Source organism: Vidua chalybeata (genome assembly GCF_026979565.1).
Source record: "Vidua chalybeata isolate OUT-0048 chromosome W unlocalized genomic scaffold, bVidCha1 merged haplotype SUPER_W_unloc_5, whole genome shotgun sequence".
NCBI classification, from domain to species: Eukaryota; Metazoa; Chordata; class Aves; order Passeriformes; family Viduidae; genus Vidua; species Vidua chalybeata.
The window spans coordinates 1,002,246-1,021,484 of record NW_026530340.1 but is presented as its reverse complement, the minus strand read 5'-3'; the positions used below and the strand labels follow the sequence as shown (position 1 = coordinate 1,021,484).

Genomic DNA, 19,239 nt, shown 5'->3' with positions numbered 1-19,239 from the left:
CCCCAGCAGGACTCTGGGAAAGCAGCAAGCTGGGCCGGCAGGATGTCTCAGCAGGCAGGGGGTGAGGGGCTCCCAGCAGGGCAGGGAGAGCTGAGCTCAGGATCCCGGGCACCCCAGCAGACGGGGATAGGTCTCTCTTTTAGTGGGGCAGGTGTTAATAAGGCCCCAGTTTAGGGGCTGTTCTCATGAGCAGAGGCTCACCCCGTGACAGAAGAAGCAGCTCTGGGCCGGGCTCCGGCAGCAGCAGTGGAAACTCCCTTTCCCAAGAGCAGCGGCTCTGATCATCCTCCTCCCAAAATAAGAGATCAGCCGATAATCAGCAGCTGATGATAAGGAACGAACAGAAAGGAAAAAACCCAACCCCCAACCCTGGTTTGCCATGCTTAACCCTGTGGGACAAATTCTATAAAGGTTTAATTCCACCTTTATAATTGTTTACATACGAGCTCTTGAAAAGTCGGGGACAGAGATTGGAACCTGCTGCTCCACGGCTCCCCTCACAAAAGGAGTTTAGAAAGCCTGGAGGCCCCTGGAGTTATCTGGGGATCTATAGGGGCTATAGGGGGTCCTTTTTGTACCTCCTGACCCGACAGGAGCTTCTCTAATAAACTTTGCCTAAAGCTCCCACTCTGCCCATGACAGGAACCCCTGTGAGTGCCTGTGATCCCGGGCTGGGATAAGAACAATTTATTGGGAACAGCAAAGAGTCAAGGAACAAACAGGAACAGAAACAATATTGATAGCAGAAGGGATAAAGAAACACTATTTACAGGGAAAAATACAAAATAACTGACTGGGTCTTCCGGCCACGTATTTCCTCCTGCTGGGAAAGGACACTCTTATCCTCAGGGAGAGAGAAAGAGTCCCTTTCCTGCCCCTGGCAATGACCTGAGGTGGGAGTGAATGTAATGACAGGGCCATGGCCAGACCCTCATATTCTTCAATCCCACATCAGGTCATTGGCAGGGCCAGGAGAAGGTGTCTTCCCAGCACGGATCACAGGGAACATGGATCACCAGGGCTCTGACCAACGTGGGCTCTCCTATGGGAGTTGAAGCTGGAGCAGTTCATGAAGCTCCTCCTGCAGTTGGGGCATTTGCAGGGCTTCCCTTACCGGTGTCTCCTCTGGTGTCTGGTCAAGTTAGAGCTCTGGGTGAAGCTCTTCCCACACTGGGGACACTCGTAGGGCCTCTCCCCAGTGTGGAGGCGCCGGTGGGTGATGAGGGTGGAGTTGCGGTTGAAGCCCTTCCTGCAGTCGGGGCAGTGGAAGGGCCTCTCCTTCGTGTGGATCCGCTGGTGACGAAGGAGACAGGAGCTGGTCTGAAACCTCTTCTGACACTCGGGACACTGGTAGGGCCTCTCCCCAGTGTGGCTGCGTTGGTGGATGACGAGGGCTGAGCTGCAGCTGAAACCCTTCCCACACTCCCCACACTTGTAGGGCCATTCCCCGGTGTGGATCATCTGGTGGCGGATCAGGTCAGAGCTCTGCCTGAAGCTCTTCCAACACTCCAAGCACTTGTAAGGCTTCTTCCCATGGTGAATCTGCTCATGGACCACCAGCTCTGAGCTCTGCCTGGAGCTCTGTCCACCTTCCTGGCACAGGGTGGGTCTTTCCTCCTCAGAGCACCCTGAGCTGGGTTTGCAGCCCCTCCTCCTGTGGGACCTCCAAGGATTTTCCTCCCCTTTGTGTTCCTGTGCCATGGAGCTGTTCAAAACGGCCTCTTCCATGAGGTTCTGCCGTGGAGATTTGTCATCCCTGGTCTCCATCCTCAGCTCCTTGTCTGGGGGAGGAAGGACAAGGAGAGGATGGGATTTGCCTCCGTGCCAGAGGGAAGGGGAAGGAGATCCCCCCAGTGCGTCCCCAGCAGGACGGCGTCGGCAGCGGGGCTGTCCTGCAGCCGGGGGCCAGGCTGGGCTGGGAGATGGAGCAGGAGAGAGGGGGAAAGGGGCACTGACTTCCTCCTCACCTGCCTGGATGTCCTGGGACATCTTCCTCTTCCTTGCAGCCTCCTCCTCCATCTGGTGAAGGTCTGGGGATGGGAAATTCTGTTTTGGGAGGGAAACAAGAGATGAGCTTATTGAGTTTTCTACTGGTTTGGAGCAAATCAGGGGGAGAATTTAAGCCAGAATTACAATTTAGTAAGAATATTAAGATCAAGGCAATGATCCAGAAACACTGCAATAATCTGACAGAGTCAGGATATAACCTGACACCCCGTTGGGCAGGGTGGTGGTAGCAGTCTGATGAAATGGTGGCTGCAGTCCTCTGGGAGTGATTAACGTGATTCTGTCAAAGCAGAGATCCTGTAGAAGGGTCTGGTCTTCCTCTGAAGGTCCAGTGGTGCTTATGGAGCTCTTGTCCTCTGGGAATCCAGTAGGCAAGGTGGTCCTGGTGTTGCAAGGGTGAGATTATATCCAGGCAGGAATGCTTGGTTCCTTCCCCTGGGTGGAGCATCCCACAATGGGATGATGTAATTTTATCAGTCCTGCAGTGACACTCAATGGCCCATGAACAGAAGATGGCCCCTGGAGGGCGTTATCAGGGCTGAGTCATGGCAGAGATAAAGAACTGGGGCTCTGGGCTTTCCTTTCTATGGGAGAGAACTGTCCTTCTCCTCCAGGGGCCTATGGCCAAAAGTGGGATTCCTTCTCCAAGTTTCTATATATACAAGGATTGTTCCCAGACGAAATCTGCCAGGAGAGACAGGTCTGGCTGCCCTGGCCACCCAGGGGCCACCTCTCATCTGTCTTTCAAACACTAGGATCATGTGCTTTTCTTTCTTATAGGAAAAACCATCCATCTCCACCAGGCACCCATGGCCAAAATTAGGGATCTGCCTCCAGAATTCCCTATATCCAAGGATAGCTCCCAGACAAAAGCTGCCAGGACTCACAAGTCTGGTTGGCCTTGGCTTCCTGAAGGCTGTCACTCACTTACCTTTGAAACACTGGGGCTCTGTGCTTTCCTTCCTAATGAAAAGAACTCATCTTCCTGTCCAGGTACCCACGGCCAAAAGTGAGATTCCACTTCCAAAATTTCCTATGTCCAAGGATAGCCCCTAGACAAAAGGTGCCAGGAGAGACAGGTCTGGCTGGCTTGGCCTAAGGGTGGCCACCTCTCATCCTCTTCCAGAACACTTGGATTTTGTGCTTTTCTTTCCTGTAGGAAAAAACCATCCATCCTGACCTGGTACCCATGGTCAAAACTGGGATTCCACCTCCAAAACTCCACACATCCAAGGATTGCTCCCAAGTGAAAGCAGCCAGGACAGACAGGTCTGGCTGCCCTTGGCCCCTTGGTGGCTGCCTCTCACCTGCCTCGAAACACTGGGGCTCGTTGCTTTCCTTGCTATGGAAAAGAACCATCCTTCTTCTCAAGGTGTCCATGGTTAAAACTGAGATTCCTTCTCCCAAATTCCATATACCCAAGGATCCCTCCATGACAAAAGCTGCCAGGAAGAACAGTTCTGGCTGGATTGGCCTCCCAGGAGCCCCATCTCTCTCCTCTTCTGCCTTTGAAACGCTGGGGCTCTGTGCTTTCCTTCCTATGGAAAAGAACCATCCTTCTTATCTACACTGAAATGGCCGAAATTGGGGTTCCACCTCCCAAATTCCCTATATCCAAGGTTTGTTCCCAGCCAAAATCTGCCAGTACCATCAAGTCTGGCTGGCCTTGGCCTCTGGTGGCTGCCCCTGCCACACTGGGGCTGGGTTCTTTCCTTCCCATGGAGATCCCTGTGACACTGTGGGGACCTCATGGAACCAAGGGGATCATTGTGGCACCACGGGAGCCCATGGAACCAAGGGGCCATGGTGACACAGCGGGGCTTCATGGACCCAGAGACCATCATGACTCTGTGGGGCCTGATGGAACCATGGAGACCATGAGGACCCTTCAGGGCCTCGTGTCACCAAGGGGGCATTGTGACACCTCAGGGCCTCCTGGAAGCAAGGGACCATTGGGACACTGTGGGGTCCCATGGAACCGAGGGAACATGGAACAGATCTGGCTGGCTTGGCCTCCCAGGGGCCACCTGACAGGTCTGGCTGATCTTGGAATGCCAAGGGCTGCCTCTCATCAGGTCCTGGAGCACTGGGGCTCCATGCTTTCCTTGCTATGGGAAAGAACTGTCTGTCTTTTCAGATGCCCATTGCTAAAATTGGTACCCTCCCTAAAAAATTTCCTATTTTTAATGGTATCTCTCAGAACAAAACCTGCCAACTCTGGTTGGCCTTTGGTGGTCACCTCTCATCTGCCCCTGAAACACTGAGGCTCTGTTCCTCCCTTCCTGCGGAAGAGAAATAGCCTTCTTGTCCAGGGTCCATGGCCAAAATTAGAATTTGGCTTCCCAAATTCTGTATATCCAAAAGTAGCCAGGACAGACAGGTCAGGCTGGCCCTGTCCTCTGGTGATTTTCTTAGACTATGAGCTGAATTTTTTCATTTAAAAACACTTTGGAGAGCACCCAGAGATCTCCCAAGGTGGGGTTTTGCGCTGTCAGACACATGACCACTACATACGGACAAAGGAGCTCTGTGCTCTGTGCTGTTGTGGTGGTTTTGCATCAAACAAGTGATGTTCTGAGAGAAGCTGCTAGCAGTTTCCTCCGTATCTGACAAAAAAAACCAATCAGTAATTAGCTTTGAGAACTGACAATCTGTTAAAGCACTAAGGAAATTGCACATGCCTCGGTGAAGACACAAGTTAAAGAGGAAGAAGCCTGGCTGGGTCTCTTTCCCTTCTGGCCAGCACAGAGGTGCCAAGGCCGGGCCAGCCCCCGTCTGGGCCGGGGCGGGCCGGGCGGCTCCTGCCGTGGGGCCGGGCCCCTTCCCAGGGAGCCCGCCAGGCCCCATCGGCTGCCGGGCAGGGGAGGGGAGGCCGCGGGGCCGAGGCCGGGCCGGGCCGTGGCTGCGCTTGCTGACATCTGGCCGCTGCCGAGCCCTGCCCTGCCGCCAGCCCGGGCCCAGCCAGGATCCGCCGGGCCCCAGGAGCAGCCCCGGGCCGGGCCGGCTGGGCCAAGCTTCTGCCGCCCTTGGGCTTGGCCCGCAACCAGCGGGCAGGGCCAGGAGAAGCCATCGGCCCCGGCCGTGCTGCTGCTCTGCTCTGGCCTGGCTGCTGAGATCCTGGCCCTGCCCCCAGCGCCGCCCAGCCTGACACAGCCCCAGCGCAGCCGCTGCACAAACCTCCATGGGAAAACAGCTCCGGCCGCAAGGACCCAGCCCGGCCGGGCTCACGCAACCATCTGCAGGCCCCGCCTGAGATATTGACTCTTCCTGTGCTTCCATCCTCCCTCCTGTGAGAGAAAAGGACAAAGTGCAGGCACACACAGGAGCAACGTGAAGACACCGAGGTCAGTGAAGAGGAAGTTGAGTCCCAGATGGGAGGGATGAGGAGATGCCTTGATCTTGGGGCTGAAATCCTCTGGTAAAGCTGTGGAGAAGGATGGAATTGATACATCAGACTCTCTTTTTCCCTATAATGCATTGAAAAGAATAGGGAGATGACTTGTTCAGCAAAGGCCTCCATGCTAAAGTAAGCAAATGTTGCAGTAGCTGTGATCCTATGAGAAGATTGAACAGAGATAGAGAGAAGAGTGATGAGACCCTGTGCCCTCAGGGAGAGAAGAAGAAGATCTCTGTTCCCAGAGATGAAATGATTTCAGAAATAGTTGAAGAGAATTTTTGTTCTTAAACAGCTCATCTTTAAACCAATACCCATAAGTTGACATGGCCCATAAACACAGCTGTGGGAAAAGCTGTGAAAAAATGGGAGGGACTTCATGATTTCAGTTTTTCCCAGTGGCTGCTATTTGTGGAAATTTAGAGCCACACGAGAACTGTTTTTTTATAGAGAAGTCACCGTAGCATGAAAGAGAGACGCCTCTCCCTAAATGAACAGAAGAAAGACTATTCTAGAGGCGGTAAACTGACTGAAAATTTTAGGTTTTCTCTCCTTACATTGTCAGGTTGTATAGAGAGAGGAAGTGTTCTGAAGGTTTTGTTCTGATTCTTATTACTCTTTCTTTTACCTACTATTGTAAACTTGTCTTTCAAACTTTTTAAAGTTTTGAGCCCACTTTGCCTTTCTCCTAATCCTACCTCAGAGCAGGAAATGAGTAAGTATATTCTAGTGAGTGCACTGGTAATTAGCCAACACTGAACCCACCACAGTAATTGATGCATTGGCCGAGAAATGTCAAATTGGTGAACCAAAACCACTACAGAAACTTCGTGATGAACTGCAGTAGAGCAGAGGGAAATCAAGGCACAGCCATGGTTTGTCAGGACTTGCTTGATCCTAATGAGCCCCGTGGTGCATTTGGAGCTGAGCCCTGGAACCTCAGGGCCTGAGAGGAGATTGCACAAACCTTTCCAGGAGTTCAAGTCAGAAGAAAACCCCAAAGTGTCTCAAAGAATTAATGGGTCCCACTGAGGTCCATCCCCAACACAGGCTCCTCATGGACTCCTTGGAGGAGAGAACTGGAGGCCAGTATGGCACAAAAACCTCTCAGAGACTCAAAATGGCACAAAAAACTCCCCGTGTGGAAAGGAAAATCCAAAGTACCTTACAAAAGTTGAGTATCTCAAAGCATTAATGAGCCCCACTGAGTGTCAGTACAAAGCTCTCAAGGGACTCGTTAAAGCAGATAATTGGGGCCATGATTGCACAAACCTCTCACAGAGTCTGTAGCAAAGGGAAACACCAAGTACTTTAAAAGAACTGAAGTACCTTGAAGCATTAATGAGCCCCACTGAGTGTTGCTCCTGACCAAGCCTCTCCAGGGACTAATTACAGCAGATAATTGGAGGCCATGATTGCAGAAAGCTCTCAGAGACTGCAAGGCAAAAGCCAAAGGCAAAGTCCTTTGAAAAACCTGCAGTGCCTGGGAGCATTGTGGAGCCCCCAGGGCCATTCCTGAGCAAGGCTCCCCAGGGACTCCTTCCAGCAGATCCTTGAGGCCACTGGGATGTGGGCTAGGGGGGGATGCTGAGGGCAGGACAAGGGGCTGACAGTGCCCAGCCTGGCTGGGGCTGTGCCAGGAGGCCCCAGGGCCTCAGGACAAGGTGTCTCCTCAAAGCCCTTGGTGCCACAGACCCTGCTGTGCCCCAGGCCACCAAGACTTGGCTTCTCTTTGTCCCCACCTGTCATCAGTGCCTCCAGTTCTCTGCTCTGCCTGGGGCCTGGGGACACTTTCTCAGTCATGTCCCACACTGGGACCCATTAAAAGTCAAAGAAACTTTGGAGTTGGATTCTGACTTGGAGTTCTGGAGAGGTTTCTGCAGCTCCCTCTCAGGGCCTGATGTTCAGGGCCTGAGCACAAAGCCCCAGAGGCTCATTCAAGTCCTTGTGCTGTGTCTGTGCTGCTGAGCTGGGCCGGGCTCCTGGCACAGAGGGTGATGCTGGTAAGCAAGCAGAGCTTCAAAAGCACATTTCTCTGGATGAGCAGCTCTTCTCCCAGCCCAGCAGGGCTGGGGCACTGCCTGCAGCCAGCGCGGGCACAGCCCAGAGGCACAGAGAGCTTCAATCAGTCAGGGCTGGGAAGGTGCTGAGAAGTGCCTAGGGCAGAATCACTGCCAGCCCTTGGCACAGGAACCTCTGGCTGCAGGACAATGCAGCTGCAGCTCCTGCAGTGATCTCCTCAAGCTGGAACATGCCAATGCCCACAGCCCCTGTGAGTACATTCTCTGATGGTCTCTTGTGCAGATCAGCCAGGGGTGCCCAGGGCTGTCCTGCAGAGCAGGGTCCTGCAGCCCAGGGCGCTGTGCTGGGCCAGGGACTCTGCTGCCTGCCAGGGACAGCTCTCAGCCGGCCCGGGGAGCTGCTGCCAGCGCTGGCCAGAAGCTGTGGGGGGAAGGAGCCACCCTGAGCAGGGCAGGTGCTGCTGCTGAGAGCTGCTGGCTGGGGCAGGGCTGCTCCCAGCTCCAGACCAGCCTGGGCACAGCTCCGGAGGACACTTCCCAAAGAAGGTAAGCCTGGGATTGCTGTAAAGCTCAGGAGCTTTCCTGAGAGTGTTTTCAATTTCCTGCTTGGAGAAGGATGGGAACGTTGGTGTGGTGACAAAAAGATTTTTGCTTTTGATACATTTTTATATATTCATAGCTCTATAAATTACTATTATATAGTTATAAAGCTATAATCCTTACTTTACGCTATTAAACTCTGAATTAACTCTATTAAACTACTATTATATACTTCGATCAATACAATCCTTAATTAACTCTAGTACATTTCCTAACCTTTCTCTTAGATTTTAGAACAATAACCTGTCTAAATTCATTCCTGAAATACTGTATAGTCTTATTATCAGGAAGAGGACCTACACAAAGAACATTTGGGTTGTTGACCAGAATATGAGCAGTCATAACAAAAAGTGTGGCAAAGTAGCCCTTGGACCTACTTCAATGGGTTGAGCCACGGGTGTGTACCTGGGACAACTGATTCCCCTATTTGATGTTCCTGTTAAATATCCTCATTAATCAACCTTTATAAATTGTTGAAATCAGGAGCCGATTGAGCCTCATCTCCACTGGGACACCTGGAAGCTTCCAATAAAGCTCTGGTTTTTACTTTACTGTTCTAACTCTGTTGCAAGGGTTTTTTTTTTTTCTATTTTCATCATAGACAAGAGGGGGATGAGAGAAGCAGGACAGGAATTGTAATCTGAGAATGACAGAACATTCTGAGTTGAAAGGGACACACAGGATCCTCAAAGGAATGTTTGAACATTTACAGAGACTCCAGAACTGTGACTTTGGTTGGTCAGTCTCTCTGCTGGCAGCCTCCCAAAGGGCCTTCAGCCACTGCTCAGCCCTGGACAGCAGCAGCATCACCTTGGCAGGGCCCAGCAGGGCTCTCCTGAGCTGCCCTTGCCCAGCTGCACACAGACCCTGCCCCAGCCAGGGCCCTGCACACAGGCAGGTTTCTGTAGGGCCGGGACGAGGGCACACGGGGTGGGATGGGCTCTGTGAGCGCTGGCAGGGACAAGGCACCTCTCAGGAGGGAATGTCCAGGCCCAGGGAGATGCTCAGGGAAGGAGAGGGGGCTGAACAAAGCAGTGCTGGGGGAACAAGCCCATCCAGCCCCTCACCCGCCCTCAGCCACAGGGAATCCTTTGCTTCTCCCATCTCTCAGTGGCAAACTCTTGAGTGCAGCAGGAATGCTGGGGATTTCTGACCTCAGAGAGCCAGGAATGATGTGTGGCTAGGAAAACAATCCTAAAACCAGCTCCTGCCATCTATTTCCCTTAGAAGTGGGAGTGCAGATGGTCCCAATAAGTCTGCAGTAGGAGTGATTCCCCTGACAAATTCTGAATATCCAGCATTGTCCCTCTGCCACATGGTCACAAACCCAGGGCAGCAGGGCTCCTTGAGAGCCCCCAAAAACAGCCCTGGCTGCTCCTGGCACACTCAGCCAGCACAGCTGCAGCTCAGGCAGGGACCTGGGTGATGGTTTGCCCAGAGCAGGAACAAGGGTGGGTGAGTCCCAGTGGGACAGGCTACAGGGAATGGCCCTGGTTTGGCTCCAAGCAGCGTCTCCTGACTTGTCACTGTCCTTTCTCCATGAACAGGTGCCCATGTGCAGCCCCAGCAAATGTCCAACAGCAGCTCCATCAGCCACTTCCTCCTGCTGGCACTGGCAGAGACGCGGCAGCTGCAGCTCCTGCACTTCTGCCTCTTGCTGGGCATCTCCCTGGCTGCCCTCCTGGGCAACGGCCTCATCATCAGCGCCGTAGCCTGCGGCCACCACCTGCACACGCCCATGTTCTTCTTCCTGCTCAACCTGGCCCTCAGCCACCTGGGCTCCATCTGCACCACTGTCCCCAAAGCCATGCACAATTCCCTCTGGGACACCAGCACCATCTCCTACACTGGATGTGCTGCACAGGTTTTTTTTTTCCTTTTCTGCGCTGCAACAGAGTATTTCCTCCTGACCATCATGTGCTACGACCGCTACGTGTCCATCTGCAAACCCCTGCACTACGGGACCCTCCTGGGCAGCAGAGCTTGTGCCCACATGGCAGCAGCTGCCTGGGCCAGTGGCTTTCTCACTGCTCTCATGCACACGGCCAATACATTTTCCTTGCCCATGTGCCATGGCAATGCCCTGGGCCAGTTCTTCTGTGAAATCCCACAGATCCTCAAGCTCTCCTGCTCCAAATCCTATCTCAGGAAATTTGGCCTCATTGCAATTAGTGCCTGTTTATCATCTGGTTGTTTTGTGTTCATTGTTTTCCCCTATGTGCAGATCTTCAGGGCTGTGCTGAGGATCCCCTCTGGGCAGGGACGGCACAAAGCCTTTTCCACCTGCCTCCCTCACCTGGCTGTGGTCTCCCTGTTTGCCAGCACTGCAGTGTTTGCCTACCTGAAGCCCCCCTCCATGTCCTCACGATCCCTGGATTTGGCACTGTCAGTTCTGTACTCGGTGGTGCCTCCAGCCCTGAACCCCCTCATCTACAGCCTGAAGAACCAGGAGCTCAAGGCTGCAGTGAGGAGAATTATGACTGCATGGTTTCGGAAACATTAAACTGCTGGCCAATTTCTGCCAATCACTTACAATAAAGGTAATCTCTGATACTTCTTGTTGGTTTCATGTTGGAGCTTCTTTTTCTTAGTATTGATTTTAAATATTTTGATAAATAAAGAAATGTCACTCCTTGTGCCATTTCTCATTTTGTTTCTCTCCACATTCCCAGTGGCCACAGACTGTGTCAATGAGGGTCTGTGCTCTCGGTGGCATTAAAGGAACTCAAGGATCTCCCAGCAAAGTTTTCTGCAGAGCTGCCCTTTTGTTGCCTTCTCTGGAGCTGCAGCAGCAATGTCTGTGTGCAGAGCTGGGGGCAGATCAGTGCTGGCACAGCAGCTGTGCCCAGCAGCAGCACTTGGTGTTGGCAGTGCTGCTCCCGTGGCCCTGCCCCGCTGCCCTGGTGGCCCTGGTGTTGCTGCAGGGCCTGAGTGCTCTCGGGGCCGGGCACAGTCCTGGGGGTGGCAGTGCCGGGGCTGCAGCAGGGACAGGCCATGGGCACTGCTGGGGCAGCGCTGACGCCTCAGGCCAGGGCCTGGGGGCTCCAGGCTCCTTGCCCAGGCTCTCTCAAGAACACGGCCAGGCCAATGCTCAGCACAGAAAACCCCCTTCAGCAGCCCCAGGCTGGCCGTGGGCAGGCTGGGGGCAAACAGCACGGCTGGTGCTCTGCAAGGGCCCTGGGGGAGACGGGAAGGAGCAGCAGAGCAGGGGCTGATCCATCCCCAGTGTGCTGCACAGCCCAGGGCAGCGTCCCAGAGCGTCCTCATGGAGCTGCCAACAACATCCCCCCTCTGCAGCCCTGGCCTCTCCCCCAGCTCACACAGGTGCCGCATCCTTGCAGGCACAGACACGGCAGCGCTGGCTCAGGAGCCCCTGTTTGCATTGCACACAGCAGGCGGGAGCACCCCCGTGCTGGTGCTGTGGGGACATGAACCTGAGGCAGCACAAATGCCATCAGCCCCTGGGGCCAGGAAGGGCTGGGGGACGCCAGGGAAACCACTCAGCTTTGTCCTGGCCTCTGCACTCAGCCAGAAAGTTTGTTCCCATCAGCTGGGACTTTCCTGTCCCACTGCAGATGCTGTTGCTCAGAGCCAGGGCTGCCTGGCAGCCACCCCCAAACTGCCCTGAGCATTTCCTTGGTTTCACCTCTGCTTTCTTTACTCTTCCTGATACAAATTTCTTCCTCTTGCCCAGCCCTGTTCCCTGCCCAGCACACAGCCCATCCCTGTTTGCCCTTTCCTCTCTGGCCCCACTCCCCATTGCAGTTCCTGCCTTGGCACCATGGGAACGTCCCTTGGGGAGCAGGATCATCCCACAAGTGCTGCAGGAATTGTCTGCAGGCTCCTGCAGTGCCTCGTGCTGCTCCCTTGCCAGAGGCAGCCCAGGCCAGGGGGGCACATCTGGGCTGCTGTGTCTGCCTGTGGGGCTCCCTGATCTGGGCAAGGAGGAGGAGCTGCAGAGGCTCTGCAGGACTGACAGGATGGGCTTTGGGGCTGTGAGGAGAAGCTGAGGGACCTGGGCTGCTGCAGCTTCTGAAGAGGAGGCCCAGGGCTCCTCCTGCACCTGCTCCAAGGGTGGTTTCAGAGAATCCCAGAATCAGCAAGGCTGGAAAAGACCTTGGAGATCATCAAGTCCAAGCAATGCCCTAATACCGCCTTGTCACCCAGACATGCCACTAAGTGCCACTGCAGAAGGACAGTGACTCTGCCACCTCCCCCCTGGCCTGCCCATTCCAATGCCCACTCACCCTTTCTGTGAAGAACTTCTTCCTCTTGTCCAGCCTCAACCTCCCCTGGTGCAGCTCAAGGCTGTGTCTTCTTGTCCTGCCCTCCAGCAGATCCACACTCACACCCAGCTTGGTGTCATCTGCAAATTTGCTGATGGTGGGCTCGATCCCCTCACCCAGATCATCAGTGAAGATGTGAAAGCACAGCACAGATCCCTGGGGGACAGCAGCAGGGACTGGACACCAGCTGGATGCAGCACCATCCCCACCACTCTCTGGGCCCAGCCTCCAGCCAGCTCTTCCATCTCCCAGCCAGGAGGGAACCTGCCCAAGCCGTGGGCTGCAGCTTTTCCAGGGAATGCTGTCAGAGGCAGTGTCAAAGGCTTTGCTGAAATCCAGATGGACACATCCACATCCTTTCCCACATCCACAGCTGGGTCACCTGGTTATAAAAGGAGATCAGTTTGCTCAGGCAGGACCTGCCCCTCCTAAATCCACGCTGGCTGTCTCTGACCCCTCGGCCATCCTGTGGGTGCCCTGTGATGGCTCTCAAGGTGATCTGTTCCAGAACCTCGCCAGGCACCGAGGTCAGGCTGACAGGCCTGGAGTTCCCCAGATCCTCCTTCCAGCCCTTCTTGGGGATGGGCTCACACTGGCACCTCCAGTGCTCTGGCACCTCCCTGCTGAGCCAGGACTGATGGGAAATGATGGAGAGCAGCTTGGGGAGCTCATCCACCAGCTCCCTCATCCCCCTAGGATGGATCCCATCCCATCCCATACACCTGTGAGCATCTGAGTGGCTCAGCAGGTCCCCAGCTGCTTCCTCCTGGATTACAGGGGCTGTTCTGCTCCCTGTGCCAATCTGCTAGCTCAGGAGAACTCTTGTCCTGAGTTGTCCTAATATTGAAAATTGAGACAAACAAGGTGTTAAGTAGCTCAGCCTTTTCCTTATCTTTAGTTACTCTATTCTCCACTGCATCCAATAAAGAGTAGAGGTTCTCCTTATCCCAGGTTTTGCTATTAATTTATTCATAGAAATGTTTTCAATTATTCTTCACAGAAGTGGCCAGGTTAAGCTGTAACTGACCTTTCACCTTTCAACTTCTCCTTCTGAATAACCTAACAACATCCATAAACCCTTCTAGAGTTGCCAGTCCTTTTTTCCTGAGTTCCCACAAAAGCTCCATGGGCAGCCAGGGCAGTCATTTTCCTCACCAGGTCATCTTTTGCCACACTGGGACAGGCTGCTCTTTTCCCCTTAAGATTACATTCTTGAAATGTGTCCATCAGTCCTGGACCCCTTTGTTTTTAAGGGCTGTTTCCCTTAAAATTCAGTCCCTAATTCAGTACTCCCCAAATCAGCATCCTAAATAGGCCAAAGTCTGCCCTGCCTAATTCCAGTGTGGAAGTTTTGTTGCCGCCCCTCCTTCTTTCACAGAACATTGAAAACTTGATTATTTCATGGTCCCAGTGCCCCAGGCAGCCTCCGACCCCCACATCTGCCACCAGCCCTTCTCTGTTTGTGAGCAGCAGGAGACAGAGCTTTCCTTCGGAGTGGATTGGTACCAAAAATTCAGTAAAACAGAAAACTCCTTCACACCAATGCAGCAATAAGAAGCAGCATTCTTTATTCAGCCGGATGCACGGGGGATAGCTCCTCCCAAAGCCGAGCATGCTGAGTGCAGGAAAGTTTCTGTTCATATTCTGTGTTTTGCGCACATATTCATTGATTGTCCTGGACTAAACATACATCTGATAATCATTTCCCCAAAATCATTAACATCTTTCCCCTCCCCGTTACCCATGCTCTCTTCTGTCCTGGGGGTCTCTCTGGTGGTCCCTGGTGGTCATGGACCCCAATGTTCCTGTGGGCTAGGCTGAGCTGGCAGGACACTGAGGCTGGTGAACTTCCAGCTCCCCTTCTCACACAATGGACATTGTGGGGTTTCCGTAGGACTGGGGTTTTGGAGAACAAGCTCCATGTGTCAGCTCAGCAGGTGGAGACAATTTATCATCTGGTGACATGAGGTCACAGAGTGGGCTGTGACATCACAGAGTGGGTTATGTGAGGTCATTGAGCAGCTACAGCATCATAGACTGCGACATCACAGAGCAGGCTGTGACATCACAGATTTTGCTGTGACATTACAGGGCAGCTCTGTGACATCACAGAATGGATTGTGGCATCAGAGACCAGCTGTGTGACATTAGAGAATGGGCTGTGACATCCCAGAGGGGCTGTGTGACATCCCAGGAGGGCTCTGTGAGGTCACTGGGTTGGTCACTCTGCCCCAGCTCCCCCTCACAGTTTCTCCCAACAACTCCAATGCTGTTCATGCCCAGCGGGGTCCCTGTCCCCCGCTATCCCCCCGGCCCACCTGGAGCCACAGCCTCCACCAAAGGATGTTCCACAGGATCCACCCCAGAGCCTGATACGGGGAATAGGGGCCAGGGCTGTGTGACCAGGACATCAAGGACGTGGATTATCCAGGTCCCTGTGGCCTGGGTTGGGTTCCCCAGGGCAGGAAAGATGTCTGGCAGCTGGAGCAGGCTTAGGGAAGGGCCTCCAAGGTGGGGCTGTGTGGGAAGTGGATTTGTAGAGAGTTCTCAGAGCCTGACAGAAGGTCCACACAGTACGCATCCATATGCAATGTTTGAGATAAGAAATGCTGATTTAGAAATGCCATGGAATAGGACAGATATTGTTGAGAGAGAAATGGAGCTAGATAAAGGTTTCAAAGGATGGCTTTGCAAATAAGACTAGATATTTTGGAGAAATAGAACTGTCGAAGATGCATTCTAATGGGACCCATGAGGGATCATTTTAGATGATTGGCCATAAGGCACTTACAGCATGGTGTAGCTAACTAAAGATGATAGGCCAAAAAATGCTTATAGCATATTGTAATTAGGAAATGGTTGGCTTCTGATTTTCATGGCATGAATTATAACATCTGTATTTTCTCACCTGTCTCATGAGACAGAAAACGGAATAAAAGTTTTTAAAGCACCTTTCAGTTGCCCCATCTCTGGGTCAGGAAAAGGGTATTGTCCAACAGCACTGGAGCCCTGGGGCCGTGAGCAGAGGCTGAGGGAGCTGGGCTTGTCCAGCCCAGAGCAGGGAAGGCTGAGGGGCTCCTCATCCCAGCCTGGCAGTGCCAGCGAGGAGGGGATGGAGAACACAGAGACAGGCTCTTCACCGGGGGCCTGGTGGGAGACAAAAGCCAATGGGTGGAAGGGGAAAGAGGGGAGATCAGCCAGGCCAGGAGTAGATGAAATGAGTCAGGCTGGTTTCAGCATTTCCTCAACACCAAAAGCAGCCTGACCTCCCTTCTTCATCCACCACTGACAGCTTTGCAGATCAGGAATTGTTCAGGCTGTTTTATACCCACTTTAGGACGAACATCCTGATACAACAATTTAACTGTGTTTATATCTATCACAAAATCATCTTTGTCTAAAATTGGTTTTGTACATTGTGGAGGGTGGACATGTCAGATGTTGCTGGGATGTCTCACATTGCTGAGGGAAGAGTTTCAATGTTTCTTAAATTGTACCATGTTTACTTTTTTTTTTTTTTTTTTTTTGTTGGCCATGAAGAGAAACTTTCTGTGCCTCTGAGTCTCACCAGTTCCTGACCCCCAAAGGACACAAACCTGATGAGTTGTGGTTCCCACTCCAGTGGTGGCACTTGGAGCTCCCTCCATCCCCAGAGCAGAGCTGCCTTGTCCCAGAAAATCCCTGGCAATGCAGGGATGAAGGAAACAGGACAGGCTGTGGGGATCAGGGGCAGGGCACGGCCAGGGATTTGGAGTGGTTGTGAGCCCAGGGCAGGACCCGGCCCTTGGCCTTGGTGAACCTCATCCAATTGTCCTGGGCCCATGGCTCCAGCCTGTCCAGATCCCTCTGCAGAGCTTCCTGCCCTCCAGCACAGCCACACTCCCACCCAACCTGGACTCACCTGGGAACTGCCTGAGGGTGCCATCAATGGCCTTGTCCAGATCAGCAATAAAGAGATTTCACTGACCTGGCCCCAATCCTGAGCCCTGAGGACAGCCCTGGATGTGACTCCATTCCTCAGCTGCTCTAAGTGCCAGGGCTTGGATGAGGGAAATGGTGGGGAGGGGGTGGGGACAAAGTGTTACTGATTGATTGTCATCCATGAAGGGTCTTGGTTTTCATATCTGTTCAGACTGCATTAGAAGATCCTGGGGGTCAATATCAACTGGACATTGCTGATATCAATCTCGAAAAAGGAAAAGAACAATTCTCTCTGCAGGGGTTTCAATATAGCATATTCACTTTGAATACACTTCTGAAACCTGACTAATTAACCAGGGAAGAACTGAGGACAAGAATTATTCCCAGGGTTTTTTCTTCTTTGGATGTTTTGAACAAATGTTTATGAGCCTTTTTCACGGAATTCCTGAACTGAAGAGCTCAAGAAAGAAGAGGCCTCTGGAGTAGGAAAATTCATCAGCAACCTCCAAGGGGCTGAGGATACATCCCCATCAGAGCAGCAATGAGCAGAAATGGGCAGAGCTTTGTGGCTGCCCCAGCTCTGGGATGGGCCCTGGGCCTGGAGCAGCTCTGGAGGGCCCCAAGGCCGGGGCTCTTGTGCTGGCCTGGGCAGATGGGATGGCAGCAGGGGCTGCAGAGCTGTCAGCAGCTGAGGCCGAGGGGAGCAGGGCAGCCAGGGAGCCTCCTTGTGCCTTGGGCAAGCCCCTTCCCCCATGGCTGGGGCTGAGTCCTGGCTGAGCTGCAGCTGCTGCTGTGCCCTTGGCAGGGGCTGAGGCCGTGGGGCCAGTGGCCAGAGCAGCCTGGCCTGAGCAGAGCTGTGGGGCCAGAGGCGGCTGGGCTGTGCTGGGGAGAGGCCCTTGGTGCTGCACAGAGCTCAGGGCAGCTGGCAGAGCTTGCAGGGAGCTGGGCTGGGCTCTGAGAGCCTGGCCCAGAAACCATCAGTGTCCATCTCAGCCTGGCTGAGCGTGCAGGGGCAGGACTCAGCCCAGGCCTTGTGGGGCAGGGCCAGCGCCTGTGCAAGGCATTGAAAACAGGCAAGTGCCCGAGAGAGGAGGCTGCTCTGTGCCCTTGGGGGCATGGACACAGCAGGGAGGGGGCCCAGGACATTTGTCAGCGCCAGCCTCTGTCCCCAGCCCTTGGCAGCCCTGGCTGCTGAGCCCAGCTTTGGCCTGGGCTGAGTTTGGCTGTGGCCCAGCTCCATCCTCCTGCGGGGCTCAGGGCCTGTTCCCGGCCATGGCCAGCCCTGGCCGGCCTCTCTGCTGGCCCAGAGGCCGGCAGAGCCCGGGGCAGGGCTGTCTGTGCAGCCCCACAGGTGCCACGGGCTGGGCAGGAGCTGGCAGAGGCTGCCCAGCAGGGAGGCCATGGGGCACAGAGCCCCAAGGCTGCCGTGGGCACCACGGCACAGGGGCCGTTCCCAGCCGCAATGCTCCTGTCCTGGGCTGGGCCTGCACAGGGGCTGTGGCACCATGGCTGGGCCAGCACAGGGCCACCAAGGGGCCACGCAGCCGCTGCCGGGGCTGGCAGCAAGGCCGGGCACAGACAAGGAATTGCTGAGCGTGGCCTGCGCTGGCCAGGGCTGACTGTGCCAAAGGCAGAGCTCAGCTGCCCTTGGGGGCTGCAGGAACACTCAGGAGCCCAAAGAGCCTCCATGGCTGTGCTGGAGACCAAGGCTGGAGCACGGAAATGCAGGGCTGCTGCGCCATGGGGAGGGCATGGAATTCCAGCACACACCTCATCTCTCTGATGATCCCGGCACCATGCTGGGCCCTGTTTCAGCCTGGAGCAGAGCAGATGTTGATGGCACAGGAGCCCTGCGGGGCTGGCAGGGACCTGCAGCTTGCAAGGTGCTCTGCTCTCCCTCAACTCCTCTCTGAGAGATCCAATCCCAGCTGGGCACCTCAGGGCACAAGTGGCACTGCCTGTTCATGGGCACACAGCTTATGTCTGCCTGGAAAGGCAGGTTTTAATATCTCTTATTTTATTAGTATACAGGCACATTTTTATTACCTGGGTCACTTGAGTACTTTTAAAGAAATGGCAAAGTTTTCCCTCTAGGGACAGGAATTTCCTGGAAGTGTACTGATGGCAGAAGAAAGACTGCTCTTCCCATGTACTTATGTCATTAGTATCCTGTTTATTATTTCCTCTCCCTCTTCTTTCAGGTGTTTTCAGCTCTCCTTTTTAAATGGCCGTGTCTAAGGACATCTCTTCATTTAGACCAGGTGGATCTATATATTTCCCTTTGCACCTAGACTTCCTCCTCCAGATGTTTTCTGTCATTCAAGTGTCCCTCAACAGACTGGCTTCATGCTTTGAAAGTCAGGGAGTGGCCCAAACTTTCTGAAGTTCAAATAAATATGAATTATATTTTATTCTGTTTATATCTATCACAGAATTGCCTTTTCTTATGTCTTTGTCTAAAACTGTTCCTGTACGGAAATCCCCTGGGGATGGGGGACATATCAGATGCTGCTGGGACATCACAGAGAGCTGAGGGAAGAGTTGTGATGGTTATTAAACTGTTCAAATGTTCAACTTGTGTTTGTTGGCAAGAAACCTTTCTGTGCCTCTGAGTGTCACCAGGCCCTGAGCCCAAAGGACACAAACCTGATGAGTTGTGGTTCCCACTGCAGGGGCACTTGGACCTTGGCTCTGCACAGGAGAGCTCTTCATCTACTTTCCCTCTTTTCCTCCCTCTGGCCATGGAGGGAGCTCCTGACTTCAGTCTGTGACTCGTGTGTGCAAAGAGCAAATCTGGGCAGAATCGGGGCAGGGAGGGTTTGGGGGCACCTTGGGATCTGTGCTGGGCACAGAAGGTGTTTTCCATTGCTCTGAGACTGTCTGCTGTGCAAAGTGGATTTAATAGCCAGCAGAGGAATGACTTTTGCATTGGATAGAGCTGTGCCTTCCCTTGGCTTTGTTGGCTGACAAGAAATGAACATCCCTCTGTGTCTCAGGCAGCTCCTTCTCC

General features: G+C 53.7%; 2 protein-coding genes and 1 pseudogene across 3 annotated transcripts; 1 reads left to right on the top strand and 2 right to left on the bottom strand.

Annotated features, from left to right (window-relative positions):
* LOC128782943 (zinc finger protein 239-like) overlaps nt 1–3,856 on the bottom strand; it is a 138,432-nt pseudogene extending 134,576 nt beyond the window's left edge.
* On the bottom strand, nt 611–1,959 carry LOC128782975 (zinc finger protein 239-like). The gene has a single exon (XM_053933568.1). The coding sequence runs from the start codon at nt 1,765–1,767 to the stop codon at nt 1,111–1,113; it is 657 nt and encodes a 218-aa protein (XP_053789543.1). The 5' UTR covers nt 1,768–1,959; the 3' UTR covers nt 611–1,110.
* Nucleotides 3,857–4,676: 820 nt separating the features above from the next.
* LOC128782949 (olfactory receptor 14J1-like) lies at nt 4,677–10,525 on the top strand. 2 transcript variants are annotated; one of them, XM_053933519.1, is made up of 3 exons: nt 4,677–5,351; nt 5,498–6,116; nt 9,570–10,525. In XM_053933519.1, exons 2-3 carry the CDS (start codon nt 6,113–6,115, stop codon nt 10,523–10,525), a joined length of 960 nt encoding a protein of 319 aa, XP_053789494.1. In that variant the 5' UTR covers nt 4,677–5,351; nt 5,498–6,112. The 2 variants fall into 2 exon arrangements, with proteins under 2 accessions (XP_053789494.1, XP_053789493.1); XM_053933518.1 differs by having other exon boundaries at nt 4,677–6,116.
* Nucleotides 10,526–19,239: the final 8,714 nt, after the last annotated feature.

Bases quoted from the DNA above. Each gene is read 5' to 3' on its own strand.
- LOC128782975 (XM_053933568.1), bottom strand. From the start codon at position 1,767: ATGGAGACCAGGGATGACAAATCTCCACGGCAGAACCTCATGGAAGAG.